Raw genomic sequence first — 18,593 nt, 5'->3', positions numbered from 1 at the left:
TTCAGTCATTACTTTTATATATTCATATCTTTCTAACGAAATAATTTGGATCTGAATGTGAGAGTGTACAAATTATGCTAAGTCATAAATACTGTATATAGAAAAACTTTCCACTTTGTGGAGAGATGGCAAATGTTGTATGATCTTGATATGTCTTGGTGGTTAATACTGCAGTTAGAGATCTGAAGTGACTCAGTGTCTTTAAAGCTGCTGTAGAGCCTAATGGAAAATTTAGTAGAATTCCACCAGAGGTGGAATTGAATGTCCATTAGTAATTGTTGTTAACTCCAGTGTACAGCACTGAATATGTGTGAACTCATAATTTTTACTGTGCAGTTTTTTTGTCTTACAGCAGTATCCATTCCTCTTTCAGATGATTGTGCAGTCAGTGCAGAGGCAGAAAACTGTCGTCGGTCAATAACGATACGTAAGTAGCAATGATGACAGCTCGTAAATAAATATGAGGGAGAGTCAGTAGATAGGTCATGGATGTAAAACGTACGATATTCCAACTTGGAAAAAACATTATTTATTAATATAACCTCCACCAATATTTGTACACTTGTCACATCGATTTACCAATGCATCGAAAGCCACTACAAAAGTGTTTTGATTGTTATCTCAGCCACTTCCTGACCTCCATTTCAACCTCTTCAACATCAGAGCAAAACATTTTCTATGTTTCTCGTCCCAGTCGTGAACCACTTTATGCAACAAACACTTCCCGCCATAAACAGGAAACATTTCTTTATGAATATCCTTTGAACTGGGTCCCTTTGCCCACAAAAAAAAAAACACACACACACACACACACACAAGAGAACGCTGTGCTTCGATGTTCTACTCCTCATGCACTGTTGCCATTTTGACTGCTGAAACGAGCCTTTGAACATGAGCATGTACGGCTGCTGCCTAGACTGTCATGAAGCTGGACTGTGCTGCTACCTAGTGATACAGAAAACCTATTACGTCTCTTACAGCTGTTTTACTTCCATTTGTGACCTATTTACTGACTCACCCTTGTACATAGAAATGCTGTTATAAAACATTTCAGAAGACCATTAAAATTTATTCCTAGAAATAAAAATGGTGGAAATATATAGTGAATATTGAAAAATACAATGTCAGTTCTGCAGTCAGCTATACTTTGAAACATCCCACTTAAAATGGTTTTCCATCTAAAAAAGTTAAAATCCTCAGGTCCCAGAAGTAATACCCTAATACTAATGTATGTGTGTCCTGCTTAAAATGGCAGAGAAGAAGAGCAATTGTAAAGATCCCTATCAAATATTTTACCCATTTAATAACGTTTTATCAGATTGATTACATGCATATAGAAACAGATGAGAAAGGAAGGGGAGACTGCATAATGAAACACGTTGCAGCTTTAAGGAGCAGTCAGTAGTGCTTATTGAATCGCAAAGTTGGGCAGAATTAGCAGTTCCTTTCAGACTTTATATCTAGTTGGTAGCATCATCTTTGTGTGATATGTACACTGAATATATGTAAATTTTGTGAAGTTGCATGAAAGTAAACTGACTTTTATACATTATAGCTGTATACATGACTATGAGACAAACAAGCAAAATGTAATGCATCAGTTTCTGAGAAACTTAGACATCATTAAAAACATGGATACTTAACCACATGTGACAAAGCTTGCAGGAAACTTAGCATACCATTGTCTACACAAAATAATAATATGATGAACAAGAAAAATTATTTCAGCAGTGTGTAACTAACTACTCTTCCAGTCAGAAAAAGTTAAGAACTTATATGAGAAGATTGAATCTTGGATCATTATCTTATAGTAAATGTGCAACATACAGTAAATTTATATTTGGTTCTTTATATGACACAGGTCAGCCTGCTGTAGATGAAGATATGCATTCTGACAATGACTCGATGAAGGTCAGAATTAAGCTCAAAGGCCGCAGAAGTGAATCCAGTAGTTTATCTGGTCGCAAAAATGTGAAGAAGTTGTCAAAGAAGCTTTATAGTGAGGATGATGAAGAAGATGATGAAGAAGAGGTATGTAACAACCATGCCAGAGTGAGAGGTGTCTTTGGGAAAGAATGAATTTGAACCCTAGAAGAGAGTAAAAATGAAATCTTGGAACACTCAATTGGGATTCCACTCTCCAGATTGTATTTGCATGCATTGCAGTTCAAGAAATCCAATTTTTTGGACCAAAGAATTTCACAGTTACATGAACTCAACTTACAGTTTTTCAACTTTTGAACCATTTTTGGAAATATGTTAAGTTGTAAGTCTGAGGTATAACTATATGAAATATAACAAAATACAATCAGTTATAGGGGTTAAAATATTGAAGTGTTTGAGCCTTGAGCTCCAGTAACAAACCTATGCACCCCATGTTATAATGAACTTGATTGTTTTTCAAGTTAATGGCACTTTCTTTATGGAATGCATTAAGTTATGGCTGTATAAACCTAAGAAAAAGTATAATTGAGCAACCAGAAATTGATTTGTGCATGTTTGTGACCAGTTTAATTAAATTCAAATGAATGGCAGAATAAAGTTTTTACATTGTAATATTTTTCCTGCATTCTTCTTTGTCACATTTTACTGTTCCGCTCATGCTAGAATGGAGAGCAGTACAGAAAAAAATATTGACAATGTTATTGTCATTTATACAGGCAGAACTGGAAACTGCTGCTGAGTCCGTAGCAGAAAGAATTACAACTACAGATTCCAGTGGCCTCCACTGGTGTTGGAATGGCACAAAGAAACAAGATAACAGTTGAGAGAAATAAATTTCATGCTAACAATTAAAATACTACTATAAATAATAAGTTCAGCCAATAAAACCTAAGGTATTATGCTAAGTTCAAGTAACCCTTTTAGTTACCATGGGGCTTGACTCACACATGCAGATAACACTGACTCATACAGGGGTGTTCCTTCACAAACACACACAGGCATAGCATGCACAAAGCATAGGTGAATCAAGCAGCTGCCTGAAGTAGCACAGTTTTAAGTAGTGACGCATTTTTCAACCCTTTTGTTAATGCAAATTGATTTCTTTTTGTACATATTATGAATATTAATTGGCAGTCCTCTAAACATATTATGAAACAATATAAATTAAACTGGCTTAATAACTATGGCATCAGTGTCAATTTTTATCAGAGTGTCTGGAAATTTTGTGTTATTGATTGTGACATTTTCTGAGAAATTGATATTTTAAACTGAGTAAGATCTAAAAGTTTATGATGATGGTATATTAATATAGTTAATTGTGTTACTGGACGTTATCCACAACATTTTGGAGAGTGGATTCTGTCTTTGTCTTCATATGGAACTTGCTCAGTTGGGCCCAGTCAGTAGAGCTAGTCCTTGTCTGTGAAGATAGGGACTGAGGCTCATGGGACAGAATATCTCATTGCTTGGGGTGGCATTTAGGTTTGTATCAGCCCTGCGCACAGACACATACATATATAGATACACACAGACACGCTGCATATAGGCATCTTAGGGAGATAGGATGGGATGGTATGGATTGGATTGATCTGGCTCAGGATAGGGACCAGTGGAGGGATCTTGTGAACATGGTAATGAACCTTCAGGTTCCATAAAATGCTGGGAAATTCTTGAGGAGCCACAGATTTGGCTTCTCCTCAAGAAGAGCTCGGCTCCATAAGTACACTGCATATAGGCAGACATACAAGGATGCAGACAGGCCTACAGCCCCCCCTTGTCCACATGTACATGTAGTGCACACACACACACTTACACTCACCCTCACTCACAAACAAACAAACATTTAAGGCTGAAGATTATGTGAGTTTAGTGGGAGAGCCTTCTGCATATCCATATTATTGAAAGTAGGAGCCAGGTAGCTTAGTATAGTAATGAGCTTAGGGCTGGATGACCAAGGAATTGGGGTTCAAATCCTAGCAGGACAAGAGATTGTTCTCTTATGCACAGTGTCCAGCCCAGCTCTGATGCCCATCCTGCCTTCTTTCGAGCCGGTACCAGGGTCTCTTTCCCTTGGGGCAAAGCAGCATGGTTGTGAAGCTAATCCACTCATCTCCATCTAGTGCTGAGGCTAAGAATATTGGAGCTGTACCTCCACTCCCGATACATCTTCATGACATGGAGCCTAGTTAATTAAGCACAGGGGGAACTTTACCTTTGACCTTATTGGGAGTAATGTTGTCGATATATTATGTATTTCTGGAGAGCTCATATACTTTAGGGAACTTCAGCCTTGGGAATCTCTGTCCTAGTAGCTTACTGATATATGAATCTGGATTCCCTGTGTTAGACCATTCCTTTTATTTGACTTAATCATTTGCATATATTTGTATGTAGCCGTAACTCTGTCACAGATGTATGAAGTGTAAGTAAATATATCCCATTGATAATGTCTCTAATCACCGTTCACTTCAGAATTACTACCCGTTATTTGAAAAGATTCTGTCCATTGAAGAGTGCTCTCTTCTGGGACGTGATGCTATGTTTGCTTTTTTGGTTTATTCTTCAGTGTTGAAGCTGGATGCAGTTATGTTGTTCTGAAACATCAGCTTCTACTAGATGACATGGGGTTACATCCCAGAGGATAGTGCTGTTCATATTCACTGCTATGGAAATCTAAATTCCCACATTCTATCCATTGTTGGGCGTTGAGAAGAATGTGTCATTCTTCTCACACAGAAAACCGCATGGCAGTGTTTTGCCCGTTCTCATATCTTCATTAGCCAGGAGTTTGGAAATTGCTATCTCTTAAACAGTCTACATTGTCAAAAGGCATGAAATATCTTTTAATTCAGCGGTTTCAATGAGAATTATACAGTTTCTTACAGTAAGGTGTTTTTTTTATATATATGTTAGAAAAATGTTAATGGATCCTCTTGATTTGTGTGTTATCTGATTTCAGATTATGAGTGATCAGTGAATGAGTGAGAATCTGGCCCATACAGTCTGCTGATTGTGATGGGTAAGTTTGTCAAACATTGTGTAACATTATAAAACCTTTAAGTTTTGTATTTAATGGACATTGATTGTTTTTGCTTGCAGCCCAAGAATCCAACTCTGCAAGATATAAATGAAGCAGTAGATGTCAACATTTGTTTTGGATTCAGTAAATTTATCTTTCATTCAATGGGCTGTGCCTGCTACAGAGTGATGCATCAAGAGGTCAGCATTCTGTGGCATTGTAATGTTATATTGCTTTATAGTTAAACTTTCTCACTTCATGAAGGGTTCTATTGTATTTAAAATGTTGGTGTGGCAAACATATGAAGTGGGTTAAAAACAATTTTAATTTATTTGGGTTACTGTCTAGAGGGGGAATATTAGTCCACTGGTACTGGGACTTAGTTACTGTTTTGCACTTATCCGCAGTGTTGATGATGAAATTGTATATTGATTTTCTTTTTTTCAGAAATTATTTGTAAAACTAATAATTGCAGTGACTCACTTAGGAACATTTGTCTTACTACAACATTGTATTTCTGTCTTGTATTACTGGTGGTTATTTTGGAGTAGTCCTGGTGTTTTGCACTTGATGAAATATTCTACTATCTGTAGAATAGAGTTTACTGTGCTACAATGCCCATGCTAATATTTGTGCTTGTTCCTTTCTGGTTTCTCTCTTATGTTAACCTTTTAATTCTTACATGATGAAGACCATTATAACATGCCATCCTAATTTTTATGTTCATTTCAAAGCTGTAATTAAATTTATAAGCATATTATTTCTATGTACAGTTGTAAATAGTGCAAGAAAAAATACATGTTCTTATGTGAGAAAACACTGAGCCCCATGAAGCGGCAGTGAATTCCCTTCCCCTTGTTAAAGGCATGAACTTAATATTTTGTGGATTGAAATTTGTAGATTTTTCGTATCTAACAAGTGCTTCTGCTCATTTCATGATGACTACCAGTATGCTAATCGCTGGTATAATTTTCTCCATAATATTCCAACATTCGTCTTGTAGAGTTTTGTCGTGTAAATGTTTAGATCCCAAATGTGTTTGTCATAAGGGAGGAGTTGCAGCATAGAAGGAGAAATAAAATCTTTGTGGAATGTTGGGACCACTTTCAAAGTGTCAAATTTGTATACTGGTTGCAATTTTTGGTGCAAGAGTACACAGTAACGTTCGATTGCAAACTGACATCGAGAAGAATAAGCAGTATGTTCTTTGAGGTTTTCACAGTACTCCATTCTTCAGCTTTCTGTATGCCTGGTTTCTCACTCTTCTGATTCACCTCATTTTTCAGTGTTGAGTTTGATGAGGCTTTTCATCTCAAGGTTACAGTGTCAAACACATCTCCTTGTATGCCTGGTAGTCATAACTGCAGGGGTTGGATGTTGGGTATTTGATTCAAGATGTGTACTCAGATCAGCATGGATGGGCTCTATGTGTTAAGGTGTATGTAATGGGATGCTTGTTCAGAGGTAATAACATGAAGGAATGAATTACAAGTTAATTGATTGAACTTCCTTACAGATTAATTAAATTTTGGTGGATTTATTAATTCAGAGACATGGATAATTGTGCCTATTATTTTGCTGCTCTTTCTCAAAAAAGAAATATACATATATTATCACTTGGGTGTACCCTCACAAATGAAGTATGGTCTGAGTAATTGATTCAGGAAGTTCAGTTGGTCTTATCATGATAAATTTAATTACTTTCTGGATCTTAATTTAGCATGGTTTAAAAGCACATATAACATGATACCCAGGTTCTGAAAACTATCAGGAAAGAAAAATTTATATTAGTTTATATTTACAGTAGTAAAATTTCTGAGTTTGAATTAAATTTTGTTGGGTCATGGAGCTATCATCTGAAAACCTGGGATGTTGCTGAATTCAAGTGACACTAGCTTTAATTGATTCATTTTGAGACACTTTGAGTAGTTCAAACTGTACAGTGTCGAATGGTAAGAATATCATCCTGCCATTAAACACTACATAATTTTCACTGCCAAATTGAAAGGATTTGGAAGGAAGCAGCCTTAACCTAATTGAAATAGTACCCCAACATTTATGGGAGAGAGTGAGGAAAAACCTCGATGAGGATAGCTGGTGACCTGGCTGAGATTGGAACTGAGCATTAACATTATGCGAGGCTACTTGTTATTGACACGAGAAACAAAATTTTCAACAGCTTTTGATAAAATCTGAATTCAGCTTGTGGATTGGTCAGTTGAGTTATGTCTTTTGACATAGTTCCATGACTGATAATTCAAGGAGGGTTCTTGCCACTTGTCTCGTTGGCTGGAACCAAAACACTTCTCATTCAGAAATCACATCAGGACACTGTGCTAATGTGTGGTAACCAAGGCATATGCATACTTCACCACCACCCTAATTTTTCAGAGCTGCTTGTACCAAATTTTGGTTTTTAACCACACATAACATCAGCAATGACTTGTAGGACAGCTGTCATGTGACTGTTGCTAGTATTCAAGCGTTCAGCTGTATGAGCTAGTTCATAGTTCCAGTCTCTTTTAGATGATAATGTCATGGTATTTCTTTATACCAGTGTTGCTGCCTGCTAATTTTGAGGGTTCAGTTTGTCATTTGTATGAGGGAGCTGAGTCTGGTTTTGAACCTGAGATTGAAAACTGCCCTAACAGCAGTCTGAATGTGACTACATTCTTCTGGGTTGTAACACCTTGTAGGCTTCTAAGAGATTTATGGCATTTCAGAGAAGCCTAGTGCTTGCATCTTCAGGTACCTCGTATAAACCCACCCTGTCATTTTTCTGATGATGGAGAAAAGTCTTCAGAATTGTCTTCTCTCGTCTAAAGTTTTTCAGCATAGGTTCTGCTGATGAGCACTCTTTCTCAGTGCAATTGCTACATCATTAGGGTGTGTTGAAACAGATCATGAAAATGCAGGAAATGAGATATTTATTCAACATGCTCTATGTACTGAGGGTCATTGTGGCCTCTGCCTGATGCCACTATTATTAAGATTTTTAACTACAGGAAGGAAATGTATACTACAAAGTAGACTGAATTCCAGGATATAGTTTTAGACATCAGTCAGATGCCATCATCATCAAATTCTTGAAACATACATATTTCTCTAAGTCTTATCTAGCACCGATACTCACAGTTATGTAAAACACAATTTTAAGTGTAATTTCATCCAATCTGTCTTACTGCTTATTTTGCCTGGTTATGTTTCTTGCATAAACAATTTGCTTGTATGACATTTGATAGTAGGTCTGAGTTTAAGAAACTGAGAAATGCTGGACATATTGTAATATGTATAGGAGAATAATTATGTATAATATTTCACAGTTATTTCCTGATATAGGCTGGTGATAACTGTATAAAAAGACATTAAGATAAAGTGGAAGGTGAAGTGTGCTACAGAAAGTCAGTGAACTTGTCTTTTTTAAGGAATGGAATATTATTAAAAGAATGTAACATTATGTTAGGAAGTGATCATTGTGCCTGCAAAATTATGGGAGAGGTCATTTTGGTAATATTTTTCTACATTTGGTCCTATTGTCAATGAAATCCTGGTTCTTATTATTATAGATGCTCCTAGAGCTTTTCAGGTTATAGTAATGAGTGTGTATGTAGCAGAGGGGCAGGCATGATTATCAGAGAACCTTTGCAATGGTAGGTTCTGCCTGTACCTTAATGTTAATTATGTTATTTTGGACCCAATGCCATGTTACTTTACATACTGGTTGCTTAAAAGGCAGTGTTTGGTGCACAGTAATTCAGACATTATATATATTGAACAAAAGTGGAAACTCATTTCAACATTGACACATTCATGTGGCATTCAATGTATTGTGTTGTATTTCAAATAGTGTTGACATATTTTTATGTTGAAATTTGTCAGGTGGGTGGGAAGGGGACTCAGAATAGGTAAATGTGATATTAAACTGAGGTAGTTGCTGGCATTGAAATGTTACCATGGCTGCCAGAGTACTACTGTGGAAAGCCTGAAACCCTAACTTTTTTATTTAACTTGAATTCTTTTTTAAATTTGATTTTGAGCTGTAAATTTATATGAACTGAGCCAGAGAATGTGTTTTTCAGTCATGGATGGGAATTTAGAAACAAAGCCTATGTTTCCAGTTCCACAGTATCATTTGAAACATTTTTCTAAATTAAGTGAAACTTGCAATGTTGGTTTAAGTGAAATGATAATTTCGAGTGGCCGGTAAGCTTCTAAAATAATTGTTTTATATAATTATCTCTTCTTCTTTGTCATATTTACACAATTTTTAAATTTGAATTATCATTCATAGATATTTTTGGAGTGCTGCTACAAAATGTATTTTTCTAAAATTGCTGCCTTAAGCTTTTTTACGGTACCACAGGGTCTTAAATTATTATTATCCATACTTTTCTCATTCATCTTTAGAATTCAGTACATTGTCTGCCAGTTGTGTTATAAGTGAAATTTCTGTGAATAGATCGTGTTCACATAGCACCTTTTACTTAAATGATTCTTTTACCCATCCTCCCATCAATTGGTGTTACTTGGAATCAGGTTTTCCACAAGAGATGCTTAGTGAATAGCTCCACATTTACTGCAGAAGGAAAGTGGTAGATATAAGTTGATCTACAGATTAAAATAGATGAGCGCAAGTTTAATTATGTAACAGCTGAGGAAATTTGATTTTGTTTAATCCGTGGGGTACAGGATTTTCCGTCATGTGATTTACTGCATGCTGAGTAATGTAATTATTTGTGTATTAAATTTTTTCTTTGTTTAGGAAGGATGCTATAGAAATATTTTTAATAAAAGAATATAAAGACACATTAAATGGGATCAAATACTTACGTGTTGATATGTATTTTTTATGTCCTGATGCATGATAAAGGAAATTGGTGTAGGATAGAGCATTCTGCAAGGGTTGGTGGTCAATTCTAATCATATAACTTGTATTATATTAAGAATCTGAAAATAATTCTTTATTTTAAGTTATTGTACATGTAGCAATAGACATTGGCTTATTTGTCAAAGTGAAACAGATCTGTTTCCTCAATAATGAATCGGTTATTGTGCTGTTGTCTTGAAGGTGTGTTGAGAGAAGTGATTGGAAATTGGAGAAATTGCAGCTGTACTGACATGGTGCTCCGTTTTTCCATCATAAAAATACAGTTCATGCACTATAGGAGTATAGTTGGTTCAGAATTGGCATATCCCAGAGAAGCTACTTGCTATGTAAAGAAAATATCTGCTAACATAATAAGATATATTTATATATTGGATAGGTGAGAAACATAAGAGCACTGAGTGAGGCCAGGATTTACAGAAGCTGTAGAACATATTTCACCAGATTTATTTCATTCATAATGAGAACATCTTCAGTGAATAGATACTGTAATTGAATGTGAGAAAGTGATAGTGACTTCTGTGAGTCCTTGCTTATGTAAGTGCTTTTCCTCTCTTACTTGTGTGTTAAATGTGGTAGGTCAGACTGGGAAAGGAATTACAGAAAGTGCTGGAAGTTAGTATTTTTGCAGAGGTCACAGGGAGTGAATTTGCAGTTAGTGTACTATTGTACTCACTGGAAAGCACTGTTCAGTCCCCTCTTGGGTACTGAGTCCTGTATGAATTGAAACACATATATATTTATTAGTTGTACAGTTCCCCTTCTGCAAATTTTTTGCATCGAATGTGCATTTGCACAAGGTAGCAAATAATGAGCTGTGGTTAGTTTCTCGTATGTCTCCTTTATTATGGCATGCAGTACTACAGAAATCTGTTCTAATAATGTGTCAAATTTGAGTTGACTTGTACTTGGAAGTCATGGTTTTCAAAACAGTACTTATTATTTATACAGAGAAGTGTTGTTTTTCCTTAAGTCATTAAAACTGTATGAAAACATGATCAGTGTTTACATTTGGCTTCTGGCTCTAATGAGACATAGAATTATGCACATGAGGTGAATGTTCATATGCTTATGTAATTAAAGATTATTACTAAGAGATTGTTCTTCTTCGTATCACTGACATGACAGAATAGAACTTGCCTGATGCACATTCATGTTCAGGAGCTGAAATACCTGCAATATATATCTTTCCCTCATCAGTTGATATATAAATCTCCAATTTCATGAACACTCAGTTTTCTAGCTGTTCATGAAATCTGAAGATTTATCACTGTCACTACAAAAAAAAAGTCCTGACCTGAATAATTTTAGTTCATTTCACATCTTAACACATTTTTATTATTATCATGATTATGTAGACATGTGTGCCTTAGCCTCTTTCCATGCGGTTTTGTGGTTCTGCCATTATTTAACCAATACCTGGGTGTTTAATCACCGTAATGATGCAGATTATATAACAGTTTACACCATAAAGCCTCTCACCTTGTCATTTTCTTTAGTTTGTCTCTCAGTCGTTCCTGCATACCTTTCATTTTTCATCCTTCACAGTGAGAGAATTATTCTGCAGCTCAACAGAATAGTGATTAAAATTATCAAAAATGTAAGCATACACATATATAAATCTTAAAATTGTAGACTGTTTTAGTACAGAATATCATGGAAGTGAAAAATGTTTGATTATGTGCACTTACACAGCAGAGGTGGCAGAATGTAGCGTTATCAACGCTTGTCCCGTGTCTGTCTGTTTGCTTAGATCAGTGAGACAGTTGGTAGTGCTGGAAGAAGTCGATGTTCGTCCAGATTTCAGTCTTAACTCTTTTACTGTCGGACTACCACACTGGATTCTGCTTCCCCTTGAGGAGGATCCATGACCATTCCTACTGCTACTGCCACTTCGAATTCTTTTCCTGCACCCCATTTTCTCTAGTTGACGTTGCAAGGAGCGACGGAAATTTTTGGACATAAAGGAGTAGATGAAAGGATTCATGCAAGCGTGAATAAAAGGTAAAAGGTTGAAAGTTACACGGAGTGTGTACATTGTGGGAGTAAATGAATGCAGATTGAACTTTATAATGACTTCCATGATAATACGTAGGCCCCAGCACACCAGGAATAGAACTACCACAAGGATCAGCATTTTGATCACCTGCAACAGATATGTACTGATGACAGTGACACACAATAGGAGTTATGTAAGCTGCTGGCAGTAATTTACTTTTTGATGTGTCATCCCAGTGCCCACAAGGTTGGGAGTTAATTGTTGGACTGGTACCTCCACATTGTAGAAATGTAAATTGATGAAAACCTGAATGAGAAATATAAACTTACTGGTCTCAATACTAATGAAACTGCAGAGGCAGAAAATGAAAGAGTAAAAATCTGCAATGTTAGAAGGAAGGTGGCAGTGGTGATTGCTGTAATAATTATAGATATTATTTCTAATTTGACATCTTTTTTCCATAGTTTTTTAAGGTGTCAAGTCTGCTGTTTAACAAGACCAGTACTTAAAGCACATGTGCAATTGTTATATGGATATTCTAGAATCTCATACATAAAGCAAGCAAGATGGCAGAACCGACTTACTGAATTCTGGTTTTCATTTAACTCTCATGTTACTATTATTCCACTTATACTTTGTGGTGCCCTTTGTTGCACCCTTGCAACATCACCATGGTAACTGAATTTTAAACCTTAATCCATGGCCTTGGCCTATAAACATTGAAAGTGTGAAGCTTTAAGATATATATTTGCACCAATTTTGTTTCTCTGTGGGTCAAGGATCTTAGCCAAGGTTGTGCTGAATTCTTCAAAGTTGGATACCTTTTACACTTTTGGGGAATTTATTGTGGAAATATTAGAAGAAATTCATGTGTAAAACATATCTTCAAATCACTGATTTTTTTTTACCATTTTTGAAAATGTAATTTGATAATAACCTTGCATGTCTGCAGTATTCGTAAGGTTGGGATAATTTTAATATGGCTACTATAATTTAAACATTGATATTTCCTGGGAGTGTGCCTTATTGGAAAGAGAGGGCATAGCCCATGGTAAAATCCAGAAATTAGGTTCACTGTGAGGAGTAATGTGACATGGTGCTGAACAACGCATACATAGACAGCTGGAAATTTTCATATATATCATAAATGTTTTACCATGTTATGAAGAGTGTTTCAGTAGGTGCCATATTCACATAACTTTCATGAGAAAATGTTAAAAGACAAGGTGACTGAGCTGGCATCAACATGAAAAGGACCATTTTTTTGGAGGGGGGGGGGGCGGGGGTGGAAGTAAAAAGGGTAAATGTATTGACAAACCTGTTTCCGTGCTTTTCTTGCATCATCTCCTTTATTCTGCCTCTTCGTGGCTCTATTCATGTGGGTAGACCTGAATGTTGTGGTGCCGTTGCTGACACGAAACTCTTTTGAACTAACATCAGCAGAACCATTATGTAGTGTGGAGTTCTTCATGCTAAAAGAAACATGTAAGTGTTAGTATGTGTGCTGCTGCATTCTCTGGCATCGTGAATTTGGAATGGTACTGCATAAGCACTTGGATTTCAAGGTGGAACTAAAATTGTGAGTTTATATATTGGAATTCATTTTCTTCAAGAGGAGTGTTTAGAAATAACAGTTTATGTGCTACATGTTTTTAGATGATCTATATGTATTTTCTTATGCTGATTAAAACATTCAAACAGTTGTTCAAGCATCCACAGCTTTTTTAATAATGTGTGGATTAGATTTAATATGTAGACTGGAACAGGAAGGGGGTTTGCTGCTGGTTGCTCCTCTGCTTTGTAAAGGTCTTTGCGCCACCACTGTCTATTCATGTGTGGCACATGTTCATATTTGTTCTCTGTTGTCACAAAACTTACATGTTGACTTTAAATTTATGTTAATGACCTCACTTAGTGAACCCTATTTCTTTTATTTGTGGTCTTTCTTAATTGTTACTAACTTGTAGCTGAAATGATTTTGTCTTCTTTGTGTAAGTGTGCTTATTGTGTGCCACAATCCTGTCATACAGACATGTTTGTGTGTCTTAACTTCTAAATCTTACAAAATTTCACTGCAAAGAACATACTCGTATGAAACTAACTCCGCGGAGCTAAGCACCTCATGAGAACCTGTCAATTATGCAGCCAGTCAAGAATTTCCCAAAATTTTATGGAATCGGAAAGTTTTATTACCATGTTCACAAGAACCCTCCACTGGTCTCTATCCTGAGACAGATCAATCAGTTTTAAATTAAATTGAATGCGCAGTTTGGAGGACATTTGAAGAAGCGACAACAAATTGCCTCAGAAATTTGAAGCAAGGCAGAAAATTACGACTCACTTGTTGAATAATCCATCGAGGCATAACCAGACCAATTTTGATATTATTTCAGGACTCAGGGTCAAAAAGACCTACGTATTTTTGCACTCTTGACGAAGAGCTGCTTTTTGTCATCCAGTGTAATTTGAGAACAGTACATAAGGCCATATAAATCGATGCATTTAAACTGGGCCCATTTATTTGTCGAGAACACTCAGTTGAACTAGGTGTCATTTTGTTTTGTGCAGTCTGTAGTGAGTTAACTGAAGTAAAACTTGTGATTCATTTCACTATCCGACTTGTCATTAAAATCGACTGAGTTACTTATGAATATAGTTCATGCTGTTTTATTTAAATTCTCTTCTTATAATAGAGCTCTGAAGGAGGAGCGAAAACCATAATCGAGGGTCGTGATATACCGGGCAATTTTTAAGATTATTACATGGGTGTCGTTCTTTGCCTTGAAGAAAGTTTTGCCTTCAACCTCACGTCACCAATACGATGCAATCTCACGCTATCTGCGCGCTGTCCTTTACCGCATCAGTGGTAGTCTAGCTTGTTGCAGCGCTAACGTATCGCAGTATAAAATCTAGAAGTTATTTTATAGCGAAATGTTTTTTTATTTGTTTTCTATATTTGTATTATTTAAACTTCAAAAGTGAGCCGTATCGCCGGCTCTAAGAATATGAAGCATTTGACTGTAAATGATGCACATAAGGCAAAATTTCAAGAAAGGAAAGTGAGAAAGAAATACTCGACAAAAATAATATTGTTTATAAGAATTTCCATCTGTTGGTCAAAGTCTGTTTCAAGAGTAAAATTCGTTCTTGATTAGAACACGGTCTTCAAAATGTTCCCCGGGAAGCGTTTCAGCGTTGACGGATGCGACACTCACGCAGACTGAGGAAATGGATGATTTCCAACATTCCACATCGATGCAATGATGCACTGATTTTTATAATGGCAAAAAAAATTCATTTGACCGGGCTGAAGACACAGTGTCCATTGTTAGAAACAACAAATTTAAAAGTTCATGGACAGCGTAAATGACCTTACATGCCTTGGTTCGGTCTGTAATGTATGTGAGACAAACTTCAAAATTTTCTAAGAGCAAGATCGTTCCAGTGACCATCAGTATTGGCGTCGAAAGCGCGGCCCCGCTCTACGGCCGGCTCGCAGTCACCCGGCTGCCGAACACTGAGGATCGTCGTCGCTCACGCAAACCAGCCCGATGCGACCGGAGCTTCGTCGGTATTTGTCAGGAATTTATTTGGTTGTCTCTCCAAATACCGGAACCGACATCCCACACTGCTAATGCTAGACGCACTGGCGGACTCCGGAAGGTTCGCTAGAATCATGTTGGCAATGGTTTGATAAGAGTCTGCTTTTGGTTTTATCGATAAGATTTGGCAGTTAAATCGGCAGTGCGTAAACGGAAACAACGGTTTAGGGAGTTATTTTCGAAGAGCTTTTACAAACTAACAATTTTGCACCAGTTCGTTCCCGAATTTCGAGCATCCCTAGATATTTCGAGGTGCGTCTTTAATATTCTTGTTCAAATTGTGCATTGGAAGCCACAGAAGATCAAAAGTTAATATGAGTCTTCGTTCAAAGTTTCTGTTAGCTTTGTCCGATTTTAACCTAAACTGAAATACATCGACAAATTCAAGTGAAACTTTCCGAAGCAAACTGTCAAGAAAATCCATGAAGTGGAAGCAGACGTATTTCATGCGGTCACAGCCGGACAAATAGACATCCATGAGATATTTCACAATTTTTGCAAACGTGTTATGCTCCAGCAAAATGTGAGGCACATGGGCAAATGTTAGAGCACAACGTAAGTTCCATGAGGGAATCATTTGCATTGCAGCCTCACGTGATACCCCAGTGATACAATCTAGTATGGGATCTATGAGGTAACACAAACAGCTTCATACCATGCTCCTCATATTTCACAAGACATTACCGCAGTAGGTCTCAGAATGTGCTTTAATATTGAAGTGACCCCATGGCTTTCAGATTGTGTTGCGTCTCTGCATCACTCCATGGTTTTCACATTGTGCTTTAGCACAAAAAGTAATCAAACGGGATCAGACTGCACCTTAACGCACAAATTACGCACCAACTGTCTGAAACTACTTTACCTAACGCTGTTCGTAAGCGCCTGCATGTTCCTGGTGCTACGCCATAGTTCCCGGATCACGTAAGTGTAGCAGATTATCATGAGCATGCCAGGAGCAGCGAACAGCACCACGAACTGGTAGATGGCGAACTTGCCGCTCTGCTCGGTCTCGTTGCAATAGTGCAGAGTCACGTTGGTCACATTGTTGCTGTAAACTATGGTGAACGTCTCCTGCAGACACAACAGAACGACGAATACGGTCACTTGAATGTTATATACCGGACCATCCTGTAAGTAGAAATTTCAGAGTATTTTGTTTATTCATTTATACGTGCAAAATGTTTAAAGAACTTCTGTCTTATCGGAATATCGTGCAATCTTTAAACGCAATGAATCCCTCTCACTTTTAGTGTTCACATCAAACTTCAAGATTTTGAAGCAAGTACTGTCATTGTGTCACGTTTTAGTTCTCAAGTCCGTTGTCGAATTTTGATTACATTCTGTAATTGAGACCAGTGGAAAGATTAGAATTGGGGTATCGACAACCAGTTTGGCTTCATAGCTTACTGATTTTAATTTAATGGTGTCGCATATTACAGTAATCTCGATATTCTACCAGATGGTGTCATTCACTGTCACTGCCGCGAGAGCTGTAAATCTCATGTAATTACAAATACGGCGGCAGTGAGAACTTTTGAGGTTATGTCTTACAAATTTACGCAGACAAAATATGTACTTAGGGAGTAAGTTCTTGTGTAAGCGATAATAGCGAAACAATACACTAGCCCGTGAGTTATACTGAATTTCATTGCTCACATTGTCTAAATATGGTATTAATGACACTAGAATTGTAAGACTAGAAATCGATGAAATAGGAAAGTAGGCTGTATGAATTGTAAACAGATATAACATCCAGGCGACTGACTGTAATCCCAGTTATTATTTGCTTCTAAGACTGTGTATATTTCAGTGATATTTTATTTTGTGCTAAGGTTTAGCTTTGACAGAATGTGATAAAATATGTTTGCTGAAACAAAAGAAACAATTAATATATATATAAAATATTTCTTGATATTATGTATGTATGTGTGTGTGTGTGTGTGTAGATCCGTTACTGGGTAGCGACCTTGAAACAAACAAGAAACAACATCCGCTGCTAGGCAACAGATTCTTGATAAGCAAGTATACGCAGCCGTTACTGAGTAACTCCTTCATAAACAAATGTGTTCACATGAAAATAATTGGGAGTACAACAATCAACTGTGTTTTCTACGCGGTCCGTGGCGACATCTTATAAGGAGGACTGTTCAAGCAAGAGTTCAGAATTCCGTGTGAGGGCGGGGTCGAATACCTCCACCATAGCCCTGCGAGTTGTAGGAGACGACGAAAAGAGAAGTCTCGAATCTGAGACAGTAAAATGTGGTCGCGAGTCCTACGGGTCTCGGACCCGAGAGTGACTGCGCTGGCTAGGACCAGCAGCAATTATAAACGACAGACTCGTCCTCTCGTCAGAGAGAGCGCCCCACATCAACAAACACGCAACTGTCTGACAGTAATAAAAGTCTGGTCTTAAGCCCCAGATGAATGCATTATTCCAAGACAGACTAGCCGACTGACCGGCGGTCATAACATAAGACTCAGACTCGAAGAGTTGAGAGAGTTGTAAGGGTGTCTATAAAGAGAAGACTTAGTGCAGTTGAGAGCCAGCGGGCAAAAAGTGGGCGCCGAAGCTGAAGAATCTCTACTGTCAAAACCGTTACCAGGGAACGACTGGTGAAGACAGCAGACTGAAAAGATTTAACGTGTGCTGTAGTGGTTCGTAAAGTGTGGAGATTAGCGATGATGCAATAGTTAAGTGTAGTCACTAGCCGTGTGTTAAAAGTAGTCAATAAATACAATCTCCAATCCAAAACCTCGTGTATTCACACACATACACGTGACAATATATATATGTTATCACGATTTAGGGATGTGACTATAGACAGGGTATGGGTTGTTGAATTTAGGCCGCACCATAGCTCAAGCAGTTAGTCGCTGGCTTCCCACCGTGGCGGCCCAGGTTCGATCCCAGGTCTGGTCAAGTGGGATTTGTGGTGGACAAAGTGACGCTGGGGCGGGTTTTCATTTCACCAAATTCTCCATTGTCATAATCACTCGGGGCAGGTACAATAGGCCAATCAGTGGCCACCGTGCCAAGTGGACCCAGCTGGACTCCACCCCCCACTAATTAAATTGGTTGTTGAATGGATTTATTAACCACCTATATACACCACTCGGAACTACAAGTAATTGCAGCACTATCGC

At 37.4% G+C, this 18,593-nt stretch overlaps 2 protein-coding genes across 12 annotated transcripts in view; one reads left to right on the top strand and one right to left on the bottom strand.

The window, feature by feature from the left end:
• LOC111873173 (ATP-dependent helicase brm) overlaps positions 1-10,846 on the top strand; it is a 63,446-nt gene extending 52,600 nt beyond the window's left edge. For 8 of the 10 annotated variants that reach the window (XM_023867662.2, XM_023867661.2, XM_023867663.2 and 5 more), the window contains 5 exons: positions 374-427; positions 1,862-2,031; positions 2,661-2,763; positions 4,904-4,963; positions 5,044-10,846. In XM_023867662.2, the coding sequence (XP_023723430.1) occupies positions 374-427; positions 1,862-2,031; positions 2,661-2,763; positions 4,904-4,914 (338 nt within the window). In that variant the 3' untranslated portion in view covers positions 4,915-4,963; positions 5,044-10,846. Of the gene's footprint in view, positions 1-373; positions 428-1,861; positions 2,032-2,660; positions 2,838-4,903; positions 4,964-5,043 lie in introns of all 10 variants that reach the window. The other 2 variants (XR_002844360.2, XM_023867667.2) reach the window with 2 other exon arrangements.
• LOC111873175 (galanin receptor type 2-like) overlaps positions 8,642-18,593 on the bottom strand; it is a 66,680-nt gene continuing 56,728 nt past the window's right edge. The window contains exons 4-6 of one of the 2 annotated variants that reach the window (XM_033754994.1): positions 16,312-16,577; positions 13,166-13,319; positions 8,642-11,994 (exon numbers count right to left, since the gene is read on the bottom strand). In XM_033754994.1, the coding sequence (XP_033610885.1) occupies positions 11,536-11,994; positions 13,166-13,319; positions 16,312-16,577 (879 nt within the window). In that variant the 3' untranslated portion in view covers positions 8,642-11,535. The remainder of the gene's footprint in view (positions 11,995-13,165; positions 13,320-16,311; positions 16,578-18,593) is intronic. The other variant, XM_023867669.2, reaches the window with a different exon arrangement.

This window comes from Cryptotermes secundus, unplaced genomic scaffold, assembly GCF_002891405.2.
Source record: "Cryptotermes secundus unplaced genomic scaffold, Csec_1.0 scaffold344, whole genome shotgun sequence".
NCBI classification, from domain to species: Eukaryota; Metazoa; Arthropoda; class Insecta; order Blattodea; family Kalotermitidae; genus Cryptotermes; species Cryptotermes secundus.
This window is presented reverse-complemented; position numbering and strand designations above follow the sequence as displayed.